Genomic DNA, 26,751 nt, shown 5'->3' on the forward strand with positions numbered 1-26,751 from the left:
GTAGCTTTGCGATGTGCCCCGATTAATTGAACTTGACAATCATAGTGAGTTGCTGATTGCGAGTGTTTCCAAGCAAATATTCAGCTTTTAAAATCTTGGTGTAAAATACGAATTGTTAAAATTTGTTCAAAGAAACCATGCATAAAATATATGTTTTGGATTTACATGGAAAATACTATTTTCACTGAACTAGCCATTAAATACTCGGTTGGAAATATTTTAATAGAATTAACATGAAATTATTTTTATTTTAAGAAGGTGATTTTGGAAAATATTCAATTTTATTTTTCCATTTAAATTAAAATCAATAGAGATTTTGAAGCCAGCTGTCTCAGTCTTTTAAAAACCCAAAACAAGGGTTTCTTACTACCCGACGTTTCGGCCTTTTGGTAATGGCCTTTCTCAAGGGAAATAAAGATTAATAACTTTATTTCCCTTGAGAAAGGTCATCACCAAAAGGCCGAATCGTCGGATAGTAAGAAATCCTTGTTTTGATTTTTTGAAAGACTGAGACAGCCGACTTCAAAATTTCCAACATAACATCCCAGTCGTGATCTACATAACATTAAAATCAATATACCATGTATATAAAACTAATAAGCATGTATATAAAACTAAAAACTTTTTAAAGTCATTGTCTAAGAAATTCCACTTATTATATGACGAGGATGTATGATAGATAGAAAAATTAGAACTATAATATACACACTACTAATTAAAAAGGGTTTTACTCAGTTGAATTCGATGAACTCAACAGTACATTCTAAATTAAACAAGGAATGGAATAAGAGTTCATAAAAAGTAGCCATTGGTAATATTAAATCAAAGTATATATAAGGATAAAAGTTGAGATACCTAGCAAATGTAGTCATTAAACTAAATTAAATAAAAGTAAATGATACAACAAATACGCATCAATTTCTTGAATATGCATTCGTGACATAGCATAGACATTTTATAGTTTGTAAGTTAGTTTTTTAAGATTTGTTTAGCTCCTTGTTCACATGACAAGTTGATTTAAAATCTCCTACTGCAAAAATCGCTATGAAAATTTTACGCAGCAGTATCGTGCCTACGTACCTGCAATAACAGTTAAAATTGATGGAGTAATTACCCCAATGGGACTGAAATACGAAAGTCTACTGAAGTATGTAGTTGGAACTTTCAAAGCCTTCATATTGAGTCAGTGAAAATTCTGGATTACAATCAATTTCGTTCTGCAAAAATCGTTTAGGATAATAAATTTATCTTACTCTCCATCGACCTCATTTCAGATGACCTTCGCTGGGTCATATCTTTTTGGACTGGGTCGTCTGCCCAATGTAAAATAGCTAATGTAATGTTAATTAACTCGATTATAATTGCTAAATATCAGAAAAAACAGACCATACAAACAGCTATTTGAAATCAATAGAACAGTCCAGAACTTGTTCAGTGAGTGGGGGACCGCGTCCACCCGACAGGGGCACAAAAACCCTCGCAGCAACAAATTGCAACCAAATTTCTAATTATTTATTTTACGTGACCAAAGTTTGTGACATCGTAGCCGAAACCGGGCCCTTCCGAGTAGTGGCCACACCGGGATCACGTAAATTGGGGACATGTGCTGCTGTGTAGGATTAGAATTTTAAGTTGGGGACACCACCGTAATTAGTTTGCTTAATGTGACCAAAAAATTGGTCTGCAATTTGCGGAGGTGAACGTACGGTTTCGTTCAAATGCGGGTTGAGTTATAGGGCGTGCTGTTGTGGTGCCGGGAGTTTATTACACCTCATTAAAATATTATCGTCATTATCGTTTATTTGGTCGCATAGCTCACGGATTGTGGCGAGGAATCGGATTAGTTTGACAAGGAAGAGGAAAAGTTTATATCAAACAATTAATGGGAAAACTATTTGAAAATAAACGCGTTAGTAAATACTAGAATAGATTCGCGAAATTGATATCAGTTTGGTATTTTAACTAATTAAATTTGAGAGGCAATGTCAAAAACTAAAATGCCATTAAACGAATTGAAATGACTTGTAGCATTCGTGGAAATCGTACACCCTATTTCCATGCGAAATAAAACTACACTTCAATCACAGAAAAAGTTACGCCGCCAACGTATTCATAATTTAATCGAACACATTTTGATTTATTTATCTGTTTCCCCGGAAACCACATGCTCCACCCGCCTTTACTGTTCCGTTCGACAACTTAATCGAATGAATGCGTTTTAATTGAATTTTGCCCGGGATGAAAATGTACCAAACCGAATAAACGAATCCAATCTGGTTGCCATCAGCAGCAGGGGTCTTACCCGAATCAGAGTAGGCCAGGCCAGGGCAGGCACAGAAAAGTCATCATAAAAACGAATGTTTTTATTTTTTTAGTTGACAATGTGAACGTGTGCCGATTTGTGAGTGAATAAACGGATGGACGAATAAATGAATGAGCTAACGAGAAGCTGTCAGTGGCGAGACGGTTTAAAAATGTGCGTAATTCAAATTGTTGCAATAGCTGATCGGATAGTGATTATATTAATTAATTTTGTAAATACAATTTATGCGGTTGCTTTCGGGGTTCGTTCCGGCTTGGCGGCGCGATGATGATTATACATTAATTCGTTCGGAGGAATCACATTTTTTTTATTGGGCCATGACATGTCCAAATAATTTCAGCGAAGATAAATTACAAATTATATTATTTACAATTTTAACCAGTCGGATTCTTTCGGCAGAAAAGCGAATGGTTCATCGTTGGTCGAGTGATTCAATTCGTGATCAAATAACGAATGTTGTCCCCGCTCGACACTGCGTTTAAACTATGCAAATGAACAAACAGTAAATAAAATTATAATTAAATTAGTTTAGCTTTCAATTTGGTCGGAAACTGAATTGATTTATTAGATTACACATTTTTCATTTGGTGTGTAATAATGGTTGCAGTGAAAAGTGAAAGATAACTGAGTTGTATCCAATGAAATAATTAATGTTACATTTTTTTGTTCATTTCAGAACTCACGCCAACAGAGAACAACTCTCAGCGAGAAAGCGTTTACGACGATAGTGGTAAGTAAAACTTGCAGATTTTAGTGACTACTTGGCCTGTTTTTTCAAAATATATTCAAAATTGGGATAAAAGAGTTTATAACTATGATAGAGCGCATACTGCTGTTGGACATTGCCTCTATGGAGGCACATTTTTGCATTATCGTTTTTATAGCACTACAGTAAAACGATGGATAGAACTATTACATCCAAGTTTGAATGACTGTAGCACCGACTATGAAAATCCGGTGCGCGTACATGACAAAGTAATGGGTAACAATATGCTGGAGCAAGAACGCATGGTTCAATCAGTGAATGCATGAAGGCAGAATCGCTTTCGTTTAGTACAGAATTTTTCAACCGGGGAAAATTCACCCCCAGATGGTGAATTATGCCGAGAAAATTTCAACTTGTTATACGAATATTTCCATCGAATTATTGTCTCAATATTATAGTGTCAATAATTCGATGGAAATATAAGGATAACAATTTGAAACTTACTTGGCCTTATTCACCCCAGGTTGAAAAACACTGGCCTAGTAGTTGTCCTTTGGTACGATGTGATTGAATTGAAACTAGTGTTTCAAGTTTTTTCTCCTTTTTAGAATCGGACTACAAATTCCAGTACTGGAATCTGTGTTTGAATCAATCGGATCATCTTACCATCTGTGTAGCTTTTAATTGAAAACATATTTAGGAAATACAACAGGATATCTGTAAAAATATGGAAATATTTACAAAATGCTTTAGAAACCTGCGAAAGACAAATCGGCAATGAAAAAATCTGTATCCAAAAATTATTGAGTAAATATTCAAATATTTCAGAAAAATTTGTGCCCGATACAAACTAAGATTAATTCAACGCAACAGAATCGATCACGTCACTCATTTCGACTACTGATGATCACATAGTTCCTTTGTAGACGTATTCCAGTGATGTTCGTTATCGCATATTAATGAGGTGCACGTGTTGTCAATACATAAGCGCGAACACTAATACAATGGATGCAAATAATTCAGGTTCCAAACCAGAATCACGATTAGAGATTAATGTAAATTAATTTAAGTGAGCTTACCTAATTTCTGTTTTTACCGTTCTTTGGCCAGAAAGTTAAAGCAAATGATTTACTCTTGAAATCCAATATTCCCATCTCCAAAATTAAGGGGAACTGGATTATCCGAATGTTTCGAAAAATTGATTACATATAATACAGACTAGAGTCCGCGTTCGAGCCGATATTTTTGTTTATACTAGCTACCGATGCACAGTAATGCCACTTAGAACAAAAGTTGACCAAAATCTCTAAATTTATCAAAATTAGGTAATTTTAGTACTCTGGATTTCATTTCGGCATATAAGATTTCATAAAAATGGTTTTGGATTGATTACGGTGGTTCCACTACAAAAATAAGAACTTTCCTACCATATTGCTTAGGCTTTATTTAATTATATTAGTTTATTTTGCAATGAACAGTAATACTTGTGACACACATGTGATACCAAAATCACTTTACACCATGAAATCATATGTGTGACACCCAGAATCACGATGGTATCACGCAAGCATCATGATACAACATTGATTTCGGTACCATAGCGCTATTTCCAGGCAGTGGTGAACTCTAGAGCTTTTACTTTCCATTAATTTGACATTTGAAGAATATTGTTTTGAAACAAGTTTTCTTCGTGTTATGAACTGATCACGCATAAATAGTTCCGGCCAGATTCGATTACTCGTTAAGTTCAGAAAGATGTCGTTTTTGATAATCGAATTATCCGGTTAATTGAATGAAAAAAGTTTCGTCTTGCAAAATATGCATTATATGGTGAAAAAATTTCTATGGTACATGCATTTATGTTTGACCTATAGATTGTTTTTTGTCAAACTGTTTTCATAAGTGAAACCCATATCGTCCACTTTACATTTTTTAAAGTGGAATTATATATGTATGCATCGATTGTTGGTCTAATAATCAAATTTAAGACCAGAGTTTATAAAGAAAAATTTTGGTTTTCAAGCAAAATTTTGCAGCTACGTGCGCTATTGAGAAATAAATAAAAGTTTTCAAAGTTCCAGAGTATTTTTTAAAAATATTCCGTTCCGATAACTTTTGTGAAATAATACTATAGTGGATATAGCACCTGATTTTGTCCGCTGTCCATTTTTTCGAACCCAGATTTGTCGGCTATTAGCCCGATTTTACAAAGGCTTTTGAAATCAACATATGATGTTTTCAAAAGATCGCATATTTTTTAAAATTAATGTGATAAAGCACTGATGGTTGGATTTCAAAGTGTTTATTGATGGCTCAACAAACATCATATATGTTCCGATTTTTCAGGCTGAAAATATCGGGCCATATCCCACCATATTTCTTAAGCCGCGGAGATTCTCCCATATATAATTTATCATTCATATACAAAAGCTAGTTGGCGGGACAGGTAAGTTGGTGGAGCCCTATGAAGCTGGTTGCACTACATTTTGCTTTGTAGAAGTTGCTGGCGATTCTTAAGGGGGAAGGGTTTCAGCGTGAAAAAAACACTTTTTCTTGCGTTTTTTTTTAGAACTTTGCGTAAAGCAAATTGATCAAAACTTTTGTACATTATAGTATATCATTTCAGTAACAAGCATTCCTGGAAAGGTTTCACACCTGGCATCATTACGGCAATAATAATTTATTCGTGGTTAAATATTTTTCAAGCTGCATCCAATCCGGAGACACTTTTTTCGATGTTTTTTAACTGTGAGGGTACGATAGTTCACTATATTCGAGGTGAAATAAAACTATATATACGCCTAGAAAATCTGCGGTTCGACTTTTATTTGAAGAGTATGAATACTACAGATTATTTAAAAAATTAATAACGCAAATGACAAATGCAATCCATTTATGTCAGTCAGGTAAGAAAATAAGAAAGTGGCAAATGATGTGAAAAATCATGAAACCGCGGAAGGAAATGTTGAAAGAACATGTTTTTTCAGCAGTTGCTTCTGATTTCGTACTTACGAATGACTTTTTCGGTGTCCTCGTCGTCGCCAGAGTGTGGGATGGAAGTTGTGCAGCCCGGCTCACGTGCGACGACCACGTTTGCGCCTTGGATCATTTTTTTGGATTCCTTTTCCTTCTCTTTTTCGATCATGTTTTTTCAGTTATCTACTTCAACAACACCTTAAAATGTGATATTGTTAACTCACGCGAAATATCTGTCCCGCTTTCATTGATGACAAGCACTTTCCTTTCACATGAGCACGTAATGCTTCGAGCAGAACCTTGAGTTGTTTAGGGGCCATACACAAATGACGTAGCTTTTTTTCGGCGTTTTTGACCCCTCCCTCCCCCCTCGTAGCATTTTGTCACAAAACTCAAACCTCTCCTTTGTAAATAAGGTAGCATTTCTAACAACCCCCCCCCTTCCCTACGCGACCGGGGGATGAAAAAAAATTAAATATGTTTTACAATTCTTTTAAATCCATGTATTTACAAAATGTTTGACGGCTTTTATCTACATTTTCATTTTAATAGCAAATTGCGAGCAAAATAAGCCCATTTCATAACTAATATTGCGTTAATAATTTTGTTTTAAGTTTTATATGTCATGGAACATGAACAAAAGATCTCTCAGTTCACGATGTTGCAGCTGCCCATGATTCTAGGAAGCATACATTCAACAAAATTACTAAATTTTATTTGGTTAAATCCGAAAAGAAAACTTAATTCAGCTAACAAACTAAGTCTACTAGTTAGCAAGATTAGCTAACTAATGTAGCAAGTTAAATACGCATACACGCAAACTTACCACATTAAAAATTTCATGAAAAGTAACTTGTGTGAATTTAAATTTATTTCTCTTAAGAATGGAGGAACATTAAATTATTTTTTCTAATCAATGGGTTTTAATTTCCGTAAAAAATCTTAATGCTACGTCGCGCAACTTCTGACCCTACCCTCCCCTCGTCACACTTCGTCACAAATTTAGTATACCCCCCCTACCCCCCAAAATGCTACGTCATTTATGCATGGTCCCTTATATGCTGATCGATACTGGCACCATCTTGAACAAATGCAATTACGTTCTTTATGGACGAATTTCGCGCTAAATCTTATTCGGAGTTGACAGCACCCTCTCAAATTTTAATGAAACTTTCTGTACATGAAGACTTTGTCACAAAAAGCCACTTTGCATACTTTGGTTTTCCAAAAATGTTCTAGACTGTCTTTTGAAAGGGATCAAACTGTTTTTACCATTTTTTTTTCAAATGGCTATAGTCTAAAAATGACAAATCCTACAAAAAAGTGTTCTAGGAGTGATTTTCACAAAATTAGTCAAATTTCTAAATAAAAATATTGAAAAAATTCTCATTGACTCCTACACTGGAAAAAATCGATTTTAAAAACTTAAAGTCGATTTACTAGAAAAAACCCTATCTTTGATTTGGATGAAATTTTGTTCCAAGGTGGGTGATTATATTCCCCATCTACCGTCAACAATTCAAGTTGGGCACTTTCACGGAAAAAGAGTTACTTTAAAAAAAAATTCCTTGATGAACAAATCTAGTTAGGAAGCGGAATATATTCTCTCAATATAAAATTAAACATCTACAAGTTTTTTACATACTATCGGTGAATTACTTACTTACCTTAATGCTACAAGAACTATTTAACTTAAATTTAAATTATACACTACAAGCGAAGTTTAAACAGTAACGGTATTACTTATAATTATCTGATGAAACTAAGGTATAAACACGTGAATTTAATAACTATAATTTATATAAACTTATGCTAAAACTAATGACCTACGCTTACTGTGGGTATAATTTGAATACACAGTAGATTCAACCGCAATAGAGGTAATATTAAATTAAGTAACTGAGATTCGGAATATTGTATGAAAACCTAACCTAAATTACAGTTGCTATAAACGTGGAGCAAGAACCGAACCGATATCAAAAGAGGTTAAAAAGGCACTAAACGTAAGAAATGTAACCATTACTTCCAATATTTAAATAGCCTTAAACTATCTTTCAGAAATTTTATAATCCTTTTAAAAAAAGATTGTCGAATTGGAAAAGCCGCGGTTCAATGCAACAGGCCTATTACCCAGAACGCTGTTAAATAGTTTTTGATTCTGATGTTCAGTTTCCAAGATATGAATGTTTGAATGTGCAAAAATGGTGTTGTTTACAATTTTTTTTAAAAACATCTACCAAAATTGACGACAGAAATAAACATTTCATATATATTTAGTCAGCTTATACGAATACCTTTCGAACAAGCTATAGATTGATGAAATCGGACTACTTTCAAAAGATTTTTATCATTTTCCACAGCCAGAAATAAGTCCAAACACATGCAATCCATTATTATTGCCAAAATGGCTAATTTTAGGTCAATAATATCTTCGGAGAATTTACTGATTTGCTGATTAATCTCCCTAAAAGTGAGATATTTTCATAAATTTTCTGGGAAGTAATTGTATTGAAATGATACTTTCAGCAAATTTGTAGCTCTTACCACAGATAACAGACATTTAGGCTAGAACAAATTTTTTTCAAAAACCTGTGTAAACTTTCAAATTGATAAACGTTGGAAATCCGTGTTTCACTATTGCCATCTGCGCAACTGTTTGCTATACGTGTTTGACAGCTGCACTCTAACTGCATTGTATCGATCACTGCGCCATCTACAAACGTTTGCCAAGCGTGTTTCAGACGTCTGATTTATTCGGAATCTCAGTAGCGGGTATTTACACACGATTCAAATCGAGCCTAAACGTCTGTTATCTGTGCTCTTACTTTCGCGAATAACTTTACTGAAGACTTCAAATATCTATTTTGAATACTTTAAAAGGTATGGCTTGTTGTTTGTGGATTACCCTTTGACGCCTATTTATTATTCAATATAGTAACAATCCATTTAAATACGCTATACATTATTTCGATAAAACGAATTTCGTATTTCATTTTTCTACCTCCAACCGCTAGAAATAACCACTGAACAATTCCAAGTTGTCTGGATGGAACTTGATCACTTAGCGATGCAAAAAATTTCACTTGGGCGAACCTTTTTTCGTACACAATATTACAAAAGCTTATCAAAAATCTTTTCCTTACAAAGTTTGTGAAAGCATTTGAAAATTTTTAATAGATTTTCATAGCAGCGTGCACCAAGTGCGCTAACGCAAGTGATGGAAGGTTATTAAAAAGTTTCGTGAAGAAAATTTCAGTAATGATGATGATTTCTCCTAATGGGTTTCGAGAGTTGTTTTATTTGTTCTTTGACATTATGATTAACATTAATTCAAATCGAAGATATTAATAGGAAGTCACTTTTAGAAAAAGTAGATATCAAAGTAAAGTTTGAACTCTGCTCCCGTGCACTTCAGAGGTAGTGTGATATCAAGAGCTGCAATTTCAGTGCTTAGTTCTCAGTCACGTTGGAAATTTGAGTAAACGCTATTGAGAGTATGAACTTCAAATCGATTCAAAAAAAAATTTGTTCTCGTTCCCTACACATTGCATTGATTGAAAAATTTAGATATATTATTAACAATTAGCAATAATTCGCCATTAGGCCATTTTTTCGCTTTAGCATTGATTTGGTTTAGCTTTTGAGAATTCTAGCACTGATGTTGTCCTATGCTGATTTGAGCGATTCTCTGATTCCTGCCTATATCCCATGTAGTACGCGTTATCAAAAACATTACGAAGCATCAAGTTCTAAATGTTCTCAATCGATATAATATCCGAAGAGAGAGATAAAAGTTATAAAAAATGTCTCATTACACTATTAGGTGGATTACAAGCGTTTTATTAATCAAGAATCCCATTGAAAAGAGTTTATGTCATTACAAATATTCCATTATTACTTTTTTATTTTCTTATTTAGTTCTGAGGAAGGATCACGTGACAAACCATTTAACGTACAAATGCTTGAGCACTTCGCGACCATCCACGGCACCTACAAGCGCGATCTCTGAAACATGATAACATCCCGATGATCAGGTGATCGTCTTACCGCTTATAAATTCTCAAGCGTGAACCTAACAACTCCCACGTTCGCACGATCCTGAATCGGTCACTTCCGGAAGTTTCTATCTTTGGTATCAGCAGACTATGTCCATGCCTTCAATTAAACCAATTAAAAAAGAAAGCTCTCATATCCACTGGACAACACGTTCCATGGCGACATGACCGGGAACTTCAGTGATATGCAAGTGATATACAAATTCACTTTGTATCAGAAAATGCTATGAAATTTCAAATTATACTTAAAATTGTTCAAAATACTTGTTTAGTGATAACTTCTTCATAATGCCATTAAAGTTTCCTGAATTTTAGGACCGTGTTAAAATACTCATAACATAGTTTTATTTCGTATTTACGTTTTTCACTAATCTTTCTTGCTTTCTGAAAATTTTAACAAAAAATTATCAGACAGAAGAATTAATTTCCTCCATTTTATTTTTTATAATATATTTTGGTATACAAATGGCAATTTTCAAACAATTTTTTTTAAATGGTGATTTGAAGATCGCAAACATCCTTTACAAATATTACCCTTTACAGTGTTGGAAATAAATTAAAATATCAATGTTCAAAAAAGAATCTTTTCATCGTCGATTTTCTAATAAAAAGTTCGGGATACTTTGCTGGAGTTTGCAGAACTACTCTGGGTTGCACAGATGTTCAGTTAAGACTGCAGAAGCTCAACTTATACAAAATACGCACATAAGCGAGGTATACCTGTATAAAATAAGGACTACTTGTTATTTCTAGAAAATTCTCTTCGAGCGCATTTTCGGAATAACTTCTATACATATCCTCAAATGTTTGGTACAGAATTCAGGTAATTCCGTCCTATTCACAATATTTTGAAAATTTCTTTGTTTAATACTATACGATCCGGAGTTTACGTAAAACCTTACGTTTTCATTTCGATCCTAGAGAAAGATCATATATCAGCTACTTTTTAACATTTTACAATGTTGTTCATTTTAGTAAAATAATTATTTTTGAAGGAATAACAAATTTTTCAATTTAAAGACTTCAAGAAATTCAAATTAAATACAAATAATTTATGTAGTTGGGAGCTCTTCAGTTTTGTTTCACTATAAAAAAATATTTTGGCTCAAAATGATACAGATCAGGATAATTAAAATTCCTATCACTCCACTTCTAGTTGATAGAAAATATTTTTTCCGTTGGATGTGGAGTGTCAGATGGTAAATAATTTGAATTTTTGGTTAGAAATACTCGGGAGAAACCAAATCCAAGTTTAGGAAAAATGTCCATTTCTCTTTCACTTCAGGTTTTTCGAAATTTATGCCGAGTTTAACATTCAGTCAGTAATCGTTCAGTGTGAAGAAATATTATAATTCAAAGTTATTATAATACAATAAATTATAATTTGGTGAAAAGTGTTGGTGTGTCATGAGATAATAAGGCTAGTAGTAATAAAGAATTTTGTCTCACCATTAATTTCAAGATAAGAAATCGGAAAAAAAATATCGAGAGTTATATTTTTACATAACTTGCATCGCATGTTCGACAAATTTGACGATTGCTGAAACATTAATAAAACTGTAATAAATAAATTTACTATATAAATGGATTATACTGTGAAACAGTTTTGTTGTTTTCCCTTATTTAGAGTTTTCATCAGAAATTAAGATGAGGTAGGGAGTGTTTACCCTATTCAGAATGTTTGGAATTGTGCTCCCTGTTCGATAGAAAATTTGCGAGCTGAAAAATGTAATACAGCGGTAACAAAACATGTGTGTCACAATGCCGCTGTACGAGTACAACGTGGTATGAGAATCATAGTACGGAAATCACATGTGTGTCAATGGTATAATGGAAGTCAGTAAATTCTATACTTCTTGTAGATATATTAATTTTTCGCTCACGTCTCAAAGTGGAAATTATAGGGTCAGAAGCTATTATTAATCCAATGAAAATATCTTCGTTCGTTAATGCACGTGATGATTACCTCGAGTGATCTTTTCTATATCTTCGATCTTCATTATTTAGAACCTCTTGAGCTTTTTCAAACAAACGACCAATTGAAAGATCAGACATTTTTATAATGTCATGACCATGTAACCACAGTCGTCGGCATGTTGTACCAAGCATACATACCATGTTGTACATTACCATGAACTCCCTCGACTGCCTCGAAATATTGAATAGTTTCAAAAACAATTATAGGTCAAAGATATGTTTCATCTTCTGTTACTATTTAATTAGAAAACATTTCTAAACATGTTTATTGTGGTGAGTAACAACGAAGGTTTTTTTTGTCCACGAGGTATATGAACGCCCCTTAACCCATTATTGCCCAACTTATTTTTCACGCGCATCATAAATTGAGTTTTCCGATCGGAAAAAAATGATGTGGTCATTCCAATATAATTCTTTCTGTACTTACAGTAGCTGATATAATAAGGAACAACCAGTGAAAATTTCAGATTGATCGATTAATTGGTTCTTGAGATATCGTGATCGTAAATTCAACAAAATACAACTCCGAGATAATCGAGTTTTCAAACACTACGCGCCGTCTACTAGTGGTCGATGGGTAGCGGTCTTTGAATAGTTGTAACTCAAAATGTAGTATTCCGATCTTAATGAAATTTTGAGAAAATTTTCCACAACGTATGTAGTTTCAGAATATCTAATTTGCAAAAATTCGATTTTTTTCATCCTGACAAAAATGTGTAAACCCTTAAGGAGAAATTGATTGAAAACAAAACATAAACACCAATTTAACCACTCTAACTTCTCTAAACGTATTCTGCAAGAGTATATGAACAATATTAACTCATTGATAATGCCTGGTCTTCGTTATTGTTTTAGTAATAGGAGTTCTTCTTAGCACCTACTATATATAGTAGGTTGGGCAATAATGGGTTTTAATAAATTCCGTACATAACTTAAGTAAATCAGGGAACCTTTGGAGTCAATTTCGTGGCAGACCGATTTTACCGCCAGATGAATGCAACGACTTTACCGTATTATTCCATTCCATAATATTACAATTTTATGTTGCGTATTCCATTCCATAACCTTAGGGTCATTCGCCTCTTTTCGGGTTGCGGGCTTGGGAATCGAACTCCGGTGAGCTGCGTACAAGGCAATCGAGTTACCAACAACGCTATGCCCGTCCACTGTACCTGAAACATTCTAGAACATACTGTGCTGTCATAAACCCGCACTCAGTTCAACCGAGTGCAATTTTTTCGGGTTCAATGAACTTGCTGTCTTGCTGCAAGTAAAATTCGTCCTGCGCTCTGCACTCTGCTCTCAGAGTTTAAAATCTGCATGCAAGAACTAGTGTGTGAAAAATGCGATGGGTTCAACCCGTGCATGCAATGTAAACACGATGGACTCGGTTGGTTTTAGTTTGGAATGAGTTCAACTTTGTACAGGGCGTGTGCAGCTTGTTTGCGATTCATGGTAGGTAGGAAATTTACTGAATCGATGAGGGCAGGAGTTTGCAGGTCAATTTTCTATATTCTTTCGAATACTAGTAATTTCGACGAGGTCTTTGTAAATACATTTGTTTTTCTAGTTGTATACACAAATGATCAGTGAAAAAGAGTGAGGAGAAGGGAGGACTGTGTAGTTTTTCATAAGGATACATTTTTCCAAACATAGTATTTGGCCCCACAGTATTTCGGTGTACCTCAAATTAATAAAAATTTCAATATTTTCAAATCGCTTGGAATTTTTGGATCGGGCAAGTCCGGAAGAGTTCTTATGTTTTTTGATTAGCTTCAGAAACTTTTCCAGATCTCGGCGATTAATATAACAAGTTTGGAATAAAATGTTTAAAAAACATATTTTTGAAAGTTGGTGCAATGCACGGTGACACCACTATTTTTAGTTGAAATTGCTGGATATATAATGAAAATTATTAAATAAAAACCCTAAAATATCACCATTTTGCTTCCATGCAAAAATTCTTTAACAATTTTTGACATGCTCCTAATTTTATGGTACGTAAAAAAATATAACGAAACTAAAAATCGAAAAAAAAAAATATCTTGGTTATTGGCCAGGAATTTGTTCTAGTTACTCCTCTGTGCAACGGTGGGGTTTTAAAATAATGGCATTTTGATAATGCGTGGTGTGTTTAATTAAGACCGACTTCATTGAGAAAAAAATGTTTGGGAAGAAACTGAATCGGATGCATGACGAAACGAAGGGTTTACTTTGTATGAAAATGGCACGGAAAAATCGTTTCGGCTTGGTTGCATAATGTGACCCAAGGTTCTTATTCTAATTGCTGTCAAAATGCATTATTTGATAGTATTGTCTTATGTCAAGCTCATTAGCAAGTCAAACTGAGATTTTTATGGGTAGAGAGTATTGAGTCGTGTAGCTTTATTTCAACGAAATACGAACGATATTATTACTGCAATTTAGTAAAGAAAAAGCTAGCAATGCTTTCATTGATCATTTTGAAGCCTAAATCGTTTTAACTCGAATTTAAAGTGGAAATGTAATTAAAGCGAAACATGGAAGTAGAACGTACAATATTAATCTAATACACATTTTCATAACGTATCGTTTTTATTACGTCAAATAATTCTTTGTGTGAGTTAGCAAGCTATTTTTGCAAAGTTATTTTTGACTTTTAAACGCTAACTTGAAATTCAACGAAATAAAACCTCCAATGCCGAAGGCCACTTTGGTTGAGTTTTTTGTTGCGCAAAATTTTAAACAAAAATTCATTGCAAAGGATCGAAAATTTTTGGATGAAAAAGGAACCGTTCATGTACACTAGAATATAAATACAAACAATTCAAAAAAAGTTTGATGAAGATCGGATGTATAGTTTTTTTTTTTTTATCACGTTCACCGCAACGGTACTTTTCCAAAAACTTAGTTCCAAGATAATTGCGTTTAAAGTTTTGTGTTAACTACATTCGCGGAAGAATCAGTGCGCTGCGAACGGCTGTAGTTTGAAATCTGGTGCTCCGATCTGGATGAAATTTCGCACAAATATTTTCAAAAGCATGTACTTTCGGAATATTCAATAATTTTGTTTTCGATTTTTTGAGTTCCAACTTTGTATATAACCCCTTAATAAGAACTTCAATTGAAGTGAGCGAGTGCAAATATTGTGGTAAATCGATGAAATTTGATATTTGAGTTCACTGTGACATTTCGTTACTACACGGAAAAAAATTGTTCCCAAAATCGTTACGAATACCGGGTCATGAACAAAAATCATGTGTTTTATAATTATGTTCATTTTCCCTTCAGTAACGCCCGCATAACGCTGTTATCAGTGGAAACATTTGTTTTTGTTTTGTGAACTTCAGTCACGGTTTCCGCCATATCACTACTAAATCGATTTTCTGTACGTGAACTAACTAGTTCACAACCTTATGAATATTATTCATAAAACCAAAGCTTTACTCATGATGTTGTTCATAGATTTAGGAACATTAGTTCACAAAATCAAAACATTCTGGATATTTTTTCGTGAACTAGTTCACGAAACTCGGAATTTTATTCATGAATCTCTTAATTCCTCGTAAACTAATTCATGATTTCTAATATGTTAGTCACGATCCATTATCCATTCATGCTGGTGAAATAGTTCACAAAATTATGAAATATTGTTCATGTATTCGTAAATTGATTCATGATACCTAACATAACAGTCACGACTTACCTTTCGTGATCGTGAAATAGTTCACGAAATCGTAAAATATTATTCATGTATTCGTGAATTGGTTCATGATCCCTAGTATATGTCTGACAATTCGAGCTCTTCAAATAGTTCATAAAATTATGAAATATTATTTATGGATTCGTGAACTAGTTCGAGATGAATGCAACGCTCACGAAAAAAAATCGATAACACACACAACGAACCTTTGTCAATATTTGGTTTCGTATCAAATTGCTGCTTACGAATCTCACAAAAGATTCCCTTTCTTCTTCACCTTATACCTTACATTACCCCCGCCCATCCATCCATCACACGCAATCTCGTCGGTGCTGCTGTGTTGCACTGCATTTTGTTTGGTTCAATTCTTTTCTCCGCTGCTATAAATAGCTCATGACCTGAAACTGCTAGTAAAAAATATCCGACCATCAGATTCCTAGATTAGAGCCGACAAACATCTATTCGATAAAATACCTCTTTACAACTCGCTGAGTAGTAAAATGGCATATATACACTTCACACTAATGATGAGTGAGATAATATCGTTTGGCTCCCCGCCGCCGCGCCGGTATTTCAATATCGACATTGACGACTTCTGCTTTGTACCACTTTCCCGCTGTTTTATTCTGTTTGTATGTATGTGTTGGGAACTAAGCCTTACTAGAAAAAAAGCAACGGGTAGCATCTGAACCCGAACCGACAAACATGTATTCGTTAAAACGCCTACTTACACCATAGGCCATAGCGACACATGATGGGTGACTGTTCGAATGAGTTATATAAACTTTTCATCATTTTAGCAGCGATCACATGCGAGACAACATGGAGACGTTGGTATGTGTTCTTCAAGTTTTCCCTGCACTGTGTAGCCAAAAACGTGTAGACAAAATATTTGTCTTTGTTTTGAAAACTTCAGTCACGGTTTCCGCCATGTCACTACCAAATCGATTTTCTGTACGTTAACTAGTTCACAACAAAGGTTTAACTCATGATGTTGTTCATAGATTTAGGAACATTAGTTCACAAAATCAAAACATTCTGGATGTTTTCTCGTGAACTAGTTCACGGATTTCGGAATTTTATTCATGAATCCCTATAATCTTCGTGAACTAATTCATGATTCCTAATATATTTGTCACGATCCAATATTCGTACTCGTAAAATAGTTCACAAAATCATGCAATATTTTTCATGTATTCGTGAACTGGTTCATGATTCCTAGTACAATAGTCACGACGGACCACGGGTGCCCGTGAAATAAATCACAAAATTCATGCAATATTTTTCATGTATACGTGAACTGGTTAACGCTTGTGAAGGCATCCTAACATTAAAGGGCAAGCCGGGCCTCTCAGGCCTGTCTAAATTCAAGCTCCTTTTTGCCGTTCTCATAAAGAAGGTTATGCAATCGGTCGAAATTTCGACTTTTTAACCGAGACCCGCAGGGCCAAATCTCTTATACCATTCCACTCAGTTCGTCGAGATCGTAAAATGTCTGTATGTGTGTGTGTATGTATGGATGTATGTATGTGGCAAACAATCTCACCGATTTTTCTCTGAGGTGGCTGGACCGATTTGTACAAATTTAGTCTCAAATGAAAGGTGCAGCCTTCCCATCGGTCGCTATTGTTATAGATTTCAAAGCTACTTATCAAAATTTCCATGCCCAAGCTTATACTGCATACACATTTTTTTGCAACTAAAAAATTGTTACGTGCCGGGCCTCTGAGACCCGGTTGCCTTTTTGAGGGTTAATGAATCCTAGTAACTTGCCATTCGTGATCGTGAAATAGTTCACATAATCATCAAATATTGCTAATGTATTCGTGAACTGTTTCATAATACCTAACATAATAGTCACGACTTACCATTCGTGATCGTGAAATAGTTCACGAAATCATAAAATATTATTCATGTATTCGTGAATTGGTTCATGATTTCTAGTATACGTTCGACAATTCATGCTCGTCGTCATATAGTTAATAAAATTATGAAATATTATTCATGGATTCGTGAACTAGTTTATGGTTCATAGTACTTGATTTACGAAATATTTTGTGTGCTTGTAATATTTAAAATATATTCCTTATACTGGTAACAAAATTTGGGGTAATATTCGTGGAATCATTTTTGTTCCATGCACTTTTTCATGAAATGTTCAGCTGCTAACGGCCAGTAATAGGTACGAGCAGTCGATATAAGAAAACTATTAGGGCCTCGAACATCGTTATTCATTTGATAAGGTTCAGTGTGATGTCTTAACAGAAAACGAAAACTGCGTTGAGCACCACAAATCGAGTTGGTGATATAGTTCACAGAATAAAACTGCTGATATCTTGAACATGAGTTACCTTACACCACCTGTCCAATTGATAAGTAAGCTTTATAATAAAATATCAGGATAACGTAAACAGAAATTACGAAAATCGTGACTAAGATCTTGAAATCATGAACATAAACCACAATATTCGTGACAAAAATGTCAAAAATCGTAACTAAGATCCTGAAATCAGGAACATAAAGAAACATAAATCTCTACTCGTGACTAAGATATCACAACAACGTAAATCGAAATCACGAAAATCATGACAAAGTTCCTGGAATCATGAACATATATCACATTCCTCGTGATAGAAATATCAAAAATCGTAACTAAGATCCTGAGATCATGAACATGAATCACTCTATTCATGACTAAAATATGACGATAACGTGAATAGAAATTACGAAATGCGCGGCTATGATCCTGAAATCATGAACGTAAATTTATTTATTTATTTTTTTATTTATTTATTCATTTATTTATTTATTTATTTATTTATTTATTTATTTATTTATTTATTTATTTATTTATTTATTTATTTATTTATTTATTTATTTATTTATTTATTTATTTATTTATTTATTTATTTATTTATTTATTTATTTATTTATTTATTTATTTATTTATTTATTTATTTATTTATTTATTTATTTATTTATTTATTTATTTATTTATTTATTTATATATTCATTTATTTATTTATTTATTTATTTCCATTTTTCATCTGACCCATGTTGGTCTACATGAAATTTAATGTTGTTGAATGGGAAAAGCCCATTTCAAGATTCACTTCAGAAGCAGACCTCGAATGCGCGTAAAAACCCATAATCTTTTCGCACGTTTTTTCTACAATTACAATGATCTGATATTACAAATTAACAAAATTACATATAAGGTATACAGCATTGCAATAACATTACAGAAATATTTTCACATAATCTTATAAGCTAAGTCAATCTCCTAAGTCTATTCTTGAAAACATCACTAGACACATAAAAATCGAAATGGTCATACACACTATTGAAAACATTACACATCGCCCTTCCCGAGTAAACGAAAAGCCCATAATACCCCCATGCTCATGGGGTTTGACATGGGTGTTTAAAATGGGTTCAACCCATGAAAACACCATCACCATGGTCCGGTAGATCCCATATAAAATACCATATGTTGGTATGTTTATGGGTTACTGAGACCATTTTATGGTGTCTTGATGGTTGTGAATTTTGGCACGGACCATGTTTAAGGTCTTTTCAAGGGGCTATGTGGTGTTTGAACCCATGAGTATTTGCTCGGGTTATGGGTTCGTTCTGACCGTACTCGGTGCGCTGAATGTCTAGTCTTAAAAAATTACGTGATCTAAGGTTTCTTCTTAACGTACAATGTTAATTTGTGAGAGAATATCTGGGGCATCCATTTGGCCAGTCAATATTTTTCCAACAAATACCGCTCTGAATGATTTCGCCTTTTTGCCAGAGTTTCCATATCGAGCAGACGACAGCGATCAATGTATGGAGGGTAGCTCTGTTGGGTTACGCCACGGCAAAGTTCTAAGAGCAAAGCGGAGGAATCTTGCTTGTACTGCTTCAATTTTGTAAGTCCAAATGCTCGTATAAGGACACCAAATGGCTGCGGAAGCTTCCAGGACTGACCGAACAAGTGAAAAATACAATGCCCGCAGACAATATGGATCAGTAAACTCGTTGGCGATTCTTATTATGAAGCCAAGGTTTCTGGTTCCCTGTGCTATAACGTGAGAGTAATGGTTTCTGAATGTCAGTTGCGAGTCCAGGAGTACACCAAGGTCTCTTATAACTGACACTCTCTCTAGCAATTGGCCGGCGATGTTGTAGCTCCAGAGAATTGGATTTTTTCTGCGCGCGAAAGATATTATAGAGCATTTGGACACACTGAGAGCCAACAAGTTGCGATTACACCAGTTACAGAAAGCATCTAGATGTCGCTGAAGTTCGATGCAGTCCTCTATTTACCGCATAATGAGAAAGAGTTTGAGATCATCAGCATATATGAGTTTGCACCCTGAGGGTATAACATAGCAGACGTCGTTGAAGAATAAAGAAAAAAGCAACGGTCCGAGATTGATCCCTTGAGGTACACCCGACAAGTTGATGAAGCTATATGACACGTTACTTCCTAATTTCACAGACAGAGAACGATCTACGAGATATGATTTAAACACAGACTAACAGACATAACACTCAAAAACAAAGCTTCGCCTGCTTTAACGGTCATTTTAAATATATTTGTAGTTGGGACTGTGGCCACATTTGAAATTATGGCGCCACTGACATATGAACAAGTATATGGGGATAGACCACTAGTGAAAAATTGTTCCCAAACCTGAGGGGTAACCCACCAGTAAATGAGTGATTGGGACTGTGAATAAAAGGTGGAGCTAGTGTTCTGGGAAAATTGTCGGATCGATGTTTTTTAGGGAATTCTCTCATAGTGTTATGTCTGTTAGTCTGTGATTTAAATTCCGCCAGTCTGGCAGAAAAATCCGATAGTAAACTCATGAATAAAATAGCACGGTAACGTGTTGAGAAATCACAAAAATCGCGAATAAGCTCCTGAAATCATGAATATCGTTTGACTGTCTGTGCTGTGTATTCCCAAATTATGAACAAGAATCATAACAAAAACTAAACATGTCTAGGGAACAACAAGAGTAACCCAACCAAACATTCGAATGTAACGCCATGTATATATTTGGGCTAGGCTATATACTAGGTTTTTAGAAACACAAATAGTTTCATGAATATGAGGTTTATTATTCACAATTTCAGGAATTTGGTTACGATTTTGGTAAATTGTTCAGTTCACGAAATCATGATCTTTTGTTCATGAATTTATGAACAGATTTTTTTACGCTTATGGAAATAATAATAAAAGATATTTTCATATAATTATTTCTACAATACACAAAAGCGTCAGTTCTCTTTTTTACAGAACAGAACACCGGCCCCGTCAAACGATAATAATCGAATCTGTCCTGCCTATTCCGCCCCACATTACAGCTAACCTCAATCAGAGCTTTGGCTATAGTTCACTCCCTAGTACCAACGCGACAAGCCGAAGGGAAGCCCTAACCTTGTCGTTCGATTTATAAGGAAAACAAATTAAAAGAAAAGACAACAAACGAAATCACGGCACGCGTTGGTCTTGGTGATACCGTTTTCGGACCGACCACCATTCATTCGCCTTCTTCCTTCGTTCCTTCGAAGGGGCACGCGCCGCATCGCACCGCACCGCTGCGCTCTAGTCTCTGACAATACATAATGGTGCGTTCGCCATGTACTTTGATCGGCTCTTGAACTTGAACAGACATTGAATTATTCTGACTGGCTTGTTGGCTACACTACTGGCACTACTTGGGTGAAAGAAATTGATACTTTATTTGCGGTGGCACCACGAAAACAATGCACGGTGCGACCAGAATGAAATTCGAATGTCAAACACACATTTCACCGCCGACTGAGACTGAAAGTGTAATCTGATAGTGGACATTTGGCCGGTTCCGACCGACCCACCAAAATAGGGGGAAGAATAGATTGGGGGTACGCCTATGTTTAGACCTGCGTCGAGGGGTGGCTCACTTCAATTGATTGCTGTTCGATTTTTGTGTATTCGATGGTCACGTGGTTTGACTGATTTGAAGTTTCATACGGTAGACAGTTGCGGTCAAGACTGTCGCTTTGGAGTTAGTTTGATTAGGTTGACAACGTTTTCGGTTACTTATCTAGGTCGATATGATGGCATTGGTGTGTGCGTGAAGCTATTTACGATAGCGCAGAGTTCAAACAAAGGCAAAATCTTATCTGTAAGATAGCGACAACGGTGGCCAGCGAAGCAAGAAATTGGATCCCTCAGGAAAGGTGTGGCAGCGAGTGCTTCTTTTTTTCCTCATTTTTCCTCCACATTATTAGCAAGAGGGGGTGAAAATACGAATTAATTCGGAGCTGCACACAGTATTTACGAGGCCGGAAAGAGCTTCGGAGTTGAAGTGCGGACGTCTGTTTTTTGTTCTCGCGACCCAGAAGACCTGGACGGTGGCTGCACACGGCAGCTTCGAGAGGACTATATGTTGTTTTTTTTTTTCAAGTGGCAAATCGTGCTTCACTAATCAAAACGCGACGATGCTCATAAAGTGCGCGGAGTAAACTCGGAGGGCCCGCAGTAAGAGCGAGCGAGAGGAAAATACAAACTCGAAACGGTAGATGTGCGGCCCGAAAATCTGCGAAATTTCACTAGATAACTGCAGTTGCGTCGTGATTCTAGTCGCCGAAGGGTCGTCGAAAGTGAAAGTGTTTTTTGTGTGTTTAAAAAGTGACTTTTTGACAGTTCTTTTGTGGTGGCAGCATGCCGCCGACGGAGTGTAAACAAGCTGTCAAAAATCATGGCAATGCAATGGCTACTGCGTTACTTCGTCGGCAGTGCGCAAAGTGACCGGATAGGGACTCGGAATAAGTAGGCAAATTGCGCATACACTCTGGTTCGGGTTCTGACTGGTGTTAGTGTGTGTCAAGCGGCTAGAGAACATTGTTTTGTTTTATTTGCGCCCCGGTCCGGTGAGGTACATACAATTTATATTGCACACATATGTTTTCGTAATTTAGCCGCGGCACGTCAAATTCTCTCGCTCGCTCACTCTAACTCACGCGCACGCTGCGCCATTCTCAGTCGCTATTTTCAATTAGTGTTCGCGTATCAATTGCGAATGGAGGTGCCCCGTTTGCCTACTGCGACAAGTGGGCAGCTGGCTGAGACGATTTGCACATTGATTAAAACGGAAATCTTCGATTCGGGGCGACAGCAATGAAATGCTCGTCATGCGTAAGTAGTCGACCAAAAAGTGACGACGAAGAAGCTAGTCTCGCCGGAACCATGGATAAGGACGGTGAAGAATATCGCGTGGAATCGCCCCCAGTCATCCCGAAGCGACCCTCTACCTCCCGCATTCAACCGATGCTGACAATCGTCGAAGTACCACCGGACTGTTCCGAAGATACCGGTCAAAGCACGAGCAGGCATCACAGTCCTAGTCCGGGCAGCAGTTCGCACCTTCTCCGTCCGCTGGACATCATCACAGAGGAAACCAGTGACGTAAGTGATTCGGAAAATCGCCCACCATCCCCGAAACCAGATCTGTGCTTCCCACGACCGAAACCACCCCGTTTTAAGAAGGCCACATCCAGAAAACTTCCCCCCGAAAACTATCTTCAAGGCAAACAGGAGCAGACGGTATGTGTCCTGGTGGACGCCAAAATTCAAGACACCTCTACGATGGACGAGTATCGAAGCATCTGCAAAACCGAAACCGTCCCGGAAGAAATCCTCGAAGTTGAGATCATCGATCTCGGTTCGAATTCAAGCAGTCTGGCCGATCTGACGGATGTGGCTGCCTTCGATCAACCTGCCTACTTGGTTTCCAGCAGCAACAACAACGATGATGATGACGACGACTACGACGCCTCCTATGATCGTGCCGAGGATGAGATAAACAACAACGACCAGCAGTCGGAGAGTGACGCCATCGAAGACGCTCGTGATGAGCTTAGCACGCCGCCAGCGCAGTCACAATCGATTCCGCAGCTTGATAATGGCAATGATAATGAACCGTTTGCAATGCAGTGCGCAAACATCGATCCCAGTTCGGCGCCGGTGATTTTTTCTCTCAAACCAAATGAAGAGGACGGAAAAATGGAGGATGAGGACGTTTTAAGTGAAGAGGATAACAACGGGTACGGGGAGAGTAACCGCGTGAGCAAAACAAGCGAAACTTTCACGCAGTCGCCGTGCGAGGCGAACGCAGCTACGCAAAATAATGATGATGACGGTGATGATGATGATGATGATGATGATGACGGTGAGTGTCACGAAAACGATCGCACGGAATCGGATCGAGACGACGACGACGTTGGCCGGAGCAGTCTACTCGCGGGTGTTGATCGTGCTAGCGTCGTGACGCGGCACCAGCGAAATGTCAGTGAGGTGAAAGGTTGTACCGACAACGAACAGGACGACGACGGCGAAGACGACGTTGACACGAGTACGAGTTCAATCGAGTGTTGTGTGACTCATCAATCGATGATCGGGGATTCCGTGGTCCAATCCGACGGGATGGTAGAACAAGAGGGCGAAAAAGTATCGCGACCTTTGGTCTCGATTCCGCTGCCACCGCCACCTGCTGTTTCGACGACTGCGGCGTCGACGGCGACGGTGCCTGCTCACAACGGGCCGCCATCCGCAGTGGTGACTAATCTGGGTCGGGAAGTGCACGAAGAAGGCCTACCGGGCTGTGAGAATGCTCAAATTTCTAGTGGCGGTGATATTGGTGAAATTGATCCTGCAGATGCTGATCAGAATAGTGCGGAAGATAGTGTCGATGCAGTAGTAGGAAACGTGGCCGCTGCCAGTGCCGATGAGTCAAGTGTTCTGTTGAAAATTTTGAAACATCAACCGGCGGCGCCGTTGCCGCCGCCTTCGGAGGCCAGTGTGGAAAATCGTCCCACTTTTGCCGAGCGAAAACTAGCAGCAACAGCCGAACCAAACGGCCGTCACAGTGCGGTGGGGACAAAAATAGAACGCACGGTAAAAAGTGAACAGTTAAATTATGAAATCGTTCAAGATCATCGCGTGTTGAGGGAAGAGACTGTTTTCAGTGCTAGCGGTGGGGGAGAGGTGGTTTTGCGACGCAGAGGAAGCCGGACGGACGAGTGCACGGCTGGCAAAGAACCATCACCGGAACAAAAAGCGGCACTGGTGCTTGACCTGCGTAACGAGCTAAGTCGCATTAAGGACGCCGAGCTGCAGGAGGAATTTCGCAAACTCGAACTCGAGGCGGCTCGTTTCGGGGAGGAACTTGATAAAATGGCCGTCATGCAGCCACCAGCCGACAACCTCACCTATTACGTGTCCAAGCAGAATGATTTTGCCGTTGAACGACCGGCGCCTCCCCGACAGAAACCACCTGCTGTGGCAAAATCCTCCAACGATCAAATGTACAACGAATGGCAGCAGCGAATGGAGGAACGGGAAGCCCGTCGGTTGCACAAAGTTGTGAAAATATCAAAACCAAGTGACTATTCAAACGGAACTGAGCCGATCGCACTACCACCGGTGCCACCGGCAAGCGCCGTTAGTTCAGAAGACCCGGACCTCGGCGATGAATTCCTTCGGAAGGTAAAAGAACGCCGCCGAAAATTCACGATTCCCGGCGGGGATAGCGATTACGATAGCAGCGCCCCGAACAGCATCCCGGGAACCCCGGTCGCCAGCCGGAAACCGATTGCGAAACACATCGAAGCGGAGTTTGCCGAGTTTGCTGAAATACGTAAACGGCAGCAGGCGGCGGAACGGGAGGAAAAGGAGGCGGAGAAGCGTCGAGAGAAACAGCAACCAGCGCCGCCGCCGACGCCGCCAGCTCCGGAGCTACCGAAGGCCGGTGAGTTACTGAAGGCTGAGCCCGATAAAGGCGAAGTCCGCTGCCGACTACCGTCCATGTTGGTGCTGGCCAGCGCAATCGGAATCGTTGCTTGGAGTGTTTTTCGTTTGCTGTTTGGACGGAAGTGATACTAGTCTTTTGTTGTGTGCTTGTTTGTTTATTTGTTTGATTGTCCCTATCCCGCAACCAGGATTTTATTGTGTACCGTAAACTATTGACAGGATGTTGTTATTTAATATATATTAAAATAGAGAAAAATTTTGTTGTTAGAGCTAGGATGATCTTTTTTGTACTGAGACTGCCCGATGGAGGCGCATGGTTGATTACGTGTGAAAACTATTAAAATTTTGCAGCAAATCTAACCCTCTTCGTTCAATACTCCGAACAGCTTCTAACACTGGACATTTTTGGGTATTTGTTCTTTCAGAAATATAAGTGAGGTGCTAAGTGCTGTAAGTCTCCTCGTATGCAGTCATTTTACTTAATATAAGGACTCAATTCTAATTCATTCATCGGATTTACGCAATTTTCTACCTATCGAGTGTTGTGATGAATAAACTTAGCATGCTATGATTTTTATCTTCACCGTATACGGAAATGATGGACACAAGAGTGATTAAAAGTACCCCAACGACCCATCCTGAGTCGATTTCTTTTTCTACAAGGAGACTGCTCTAAATTTGAACCAAACCGTAAAAACCACACGGAAAAAATGGTTCCCAAAAACGTGAACAAAGTGCCATGAATTTTGGAACACTCACATTTTTACGTTACAAAAACATGACCATCAACAAAAATCATGTGTTTTATAGTTATTATCAGTTTCCCTTCAGTAACTGGGTGCTTTCAGTAGTGGAAATAACTGATTTCTTTTTTCTGAATTTCCTTCACGTCATTACCAAATTGATTCTCTGTACGTGAACTAATTCACAAATTTATGAACATTATTTATAAAACCATTGGCTCATGATGTTCTTCATATATGAGAGGCCGAAAATAAAAGTCGCAAAGATAGAACATGCTTCGCAAAACCCGTTTCAAACATATAAGAATATAAAAATCGGAAATAAACTTCAAACATAAAAATCGGAGAGAAATTCTTCAGCTTAAAAATCGCTTAAATAGTTGTCACCCGTAAAACTCGGCAAGGATGAACCTCCAGTATAAAAATTGGTTAAAAATAAATAAATAGCTCGTAGGAGCATCCGTATATGTTGATGTTCAAGATTAAAGGTCGGCTAACA

At 37.2% G+C, this 26,751-nt stretch overlaps 1 protein-coding gene across 18 annotated transcripts in view; it reads left to right on the forward strand.

Moving 5' to 3' along the window:
- LOC131691248 (sorbin and SH3 domain-containing protein 1) overlaps positions 1 to 26,751 on the forward strand; it is a 410,190-nt gene that overhangs the window by 133,673 nt on the left and 249,766 nt on the right. For 4 of the 18 annotated variants that reach the window (XM_058977505.1, XM_058977506.1, XM_058977502.1 and 1 more), the window contains one exon: positions 3,000 to 3,053. In XM_058977505.1, coding sequence (XP_058833488.1) covers positions 3,000 to 3,053 — 54 coding nt within the window. Of the gene's footprint in view, positions 1 to 2,999; positions 3,054 to 22,272; positions 25,508 to 26,751 lie in introns of those variants that run through there. The other 14 variants (XM_058977496.1, XM_058977490.1, XM_058977499.1 and 11 more) reach the window with 7 other exon arrangements.

The sequence above is a fragment of the Topomyia yanbarensis genome, chromosome 3, assembly GCF_030247195.1.
Source record: "Topomyia yanbarensis strain Yona2022 chromosome 3, ASM3024719v1, whole genome shotgun sequence".
Classification (NCBI taxonomy): Eukaryota; Metazoa; Arthropoda; class Insecta; order Diptera; family Culicidae; genus Topomyia; species Topomyia yanbarensis.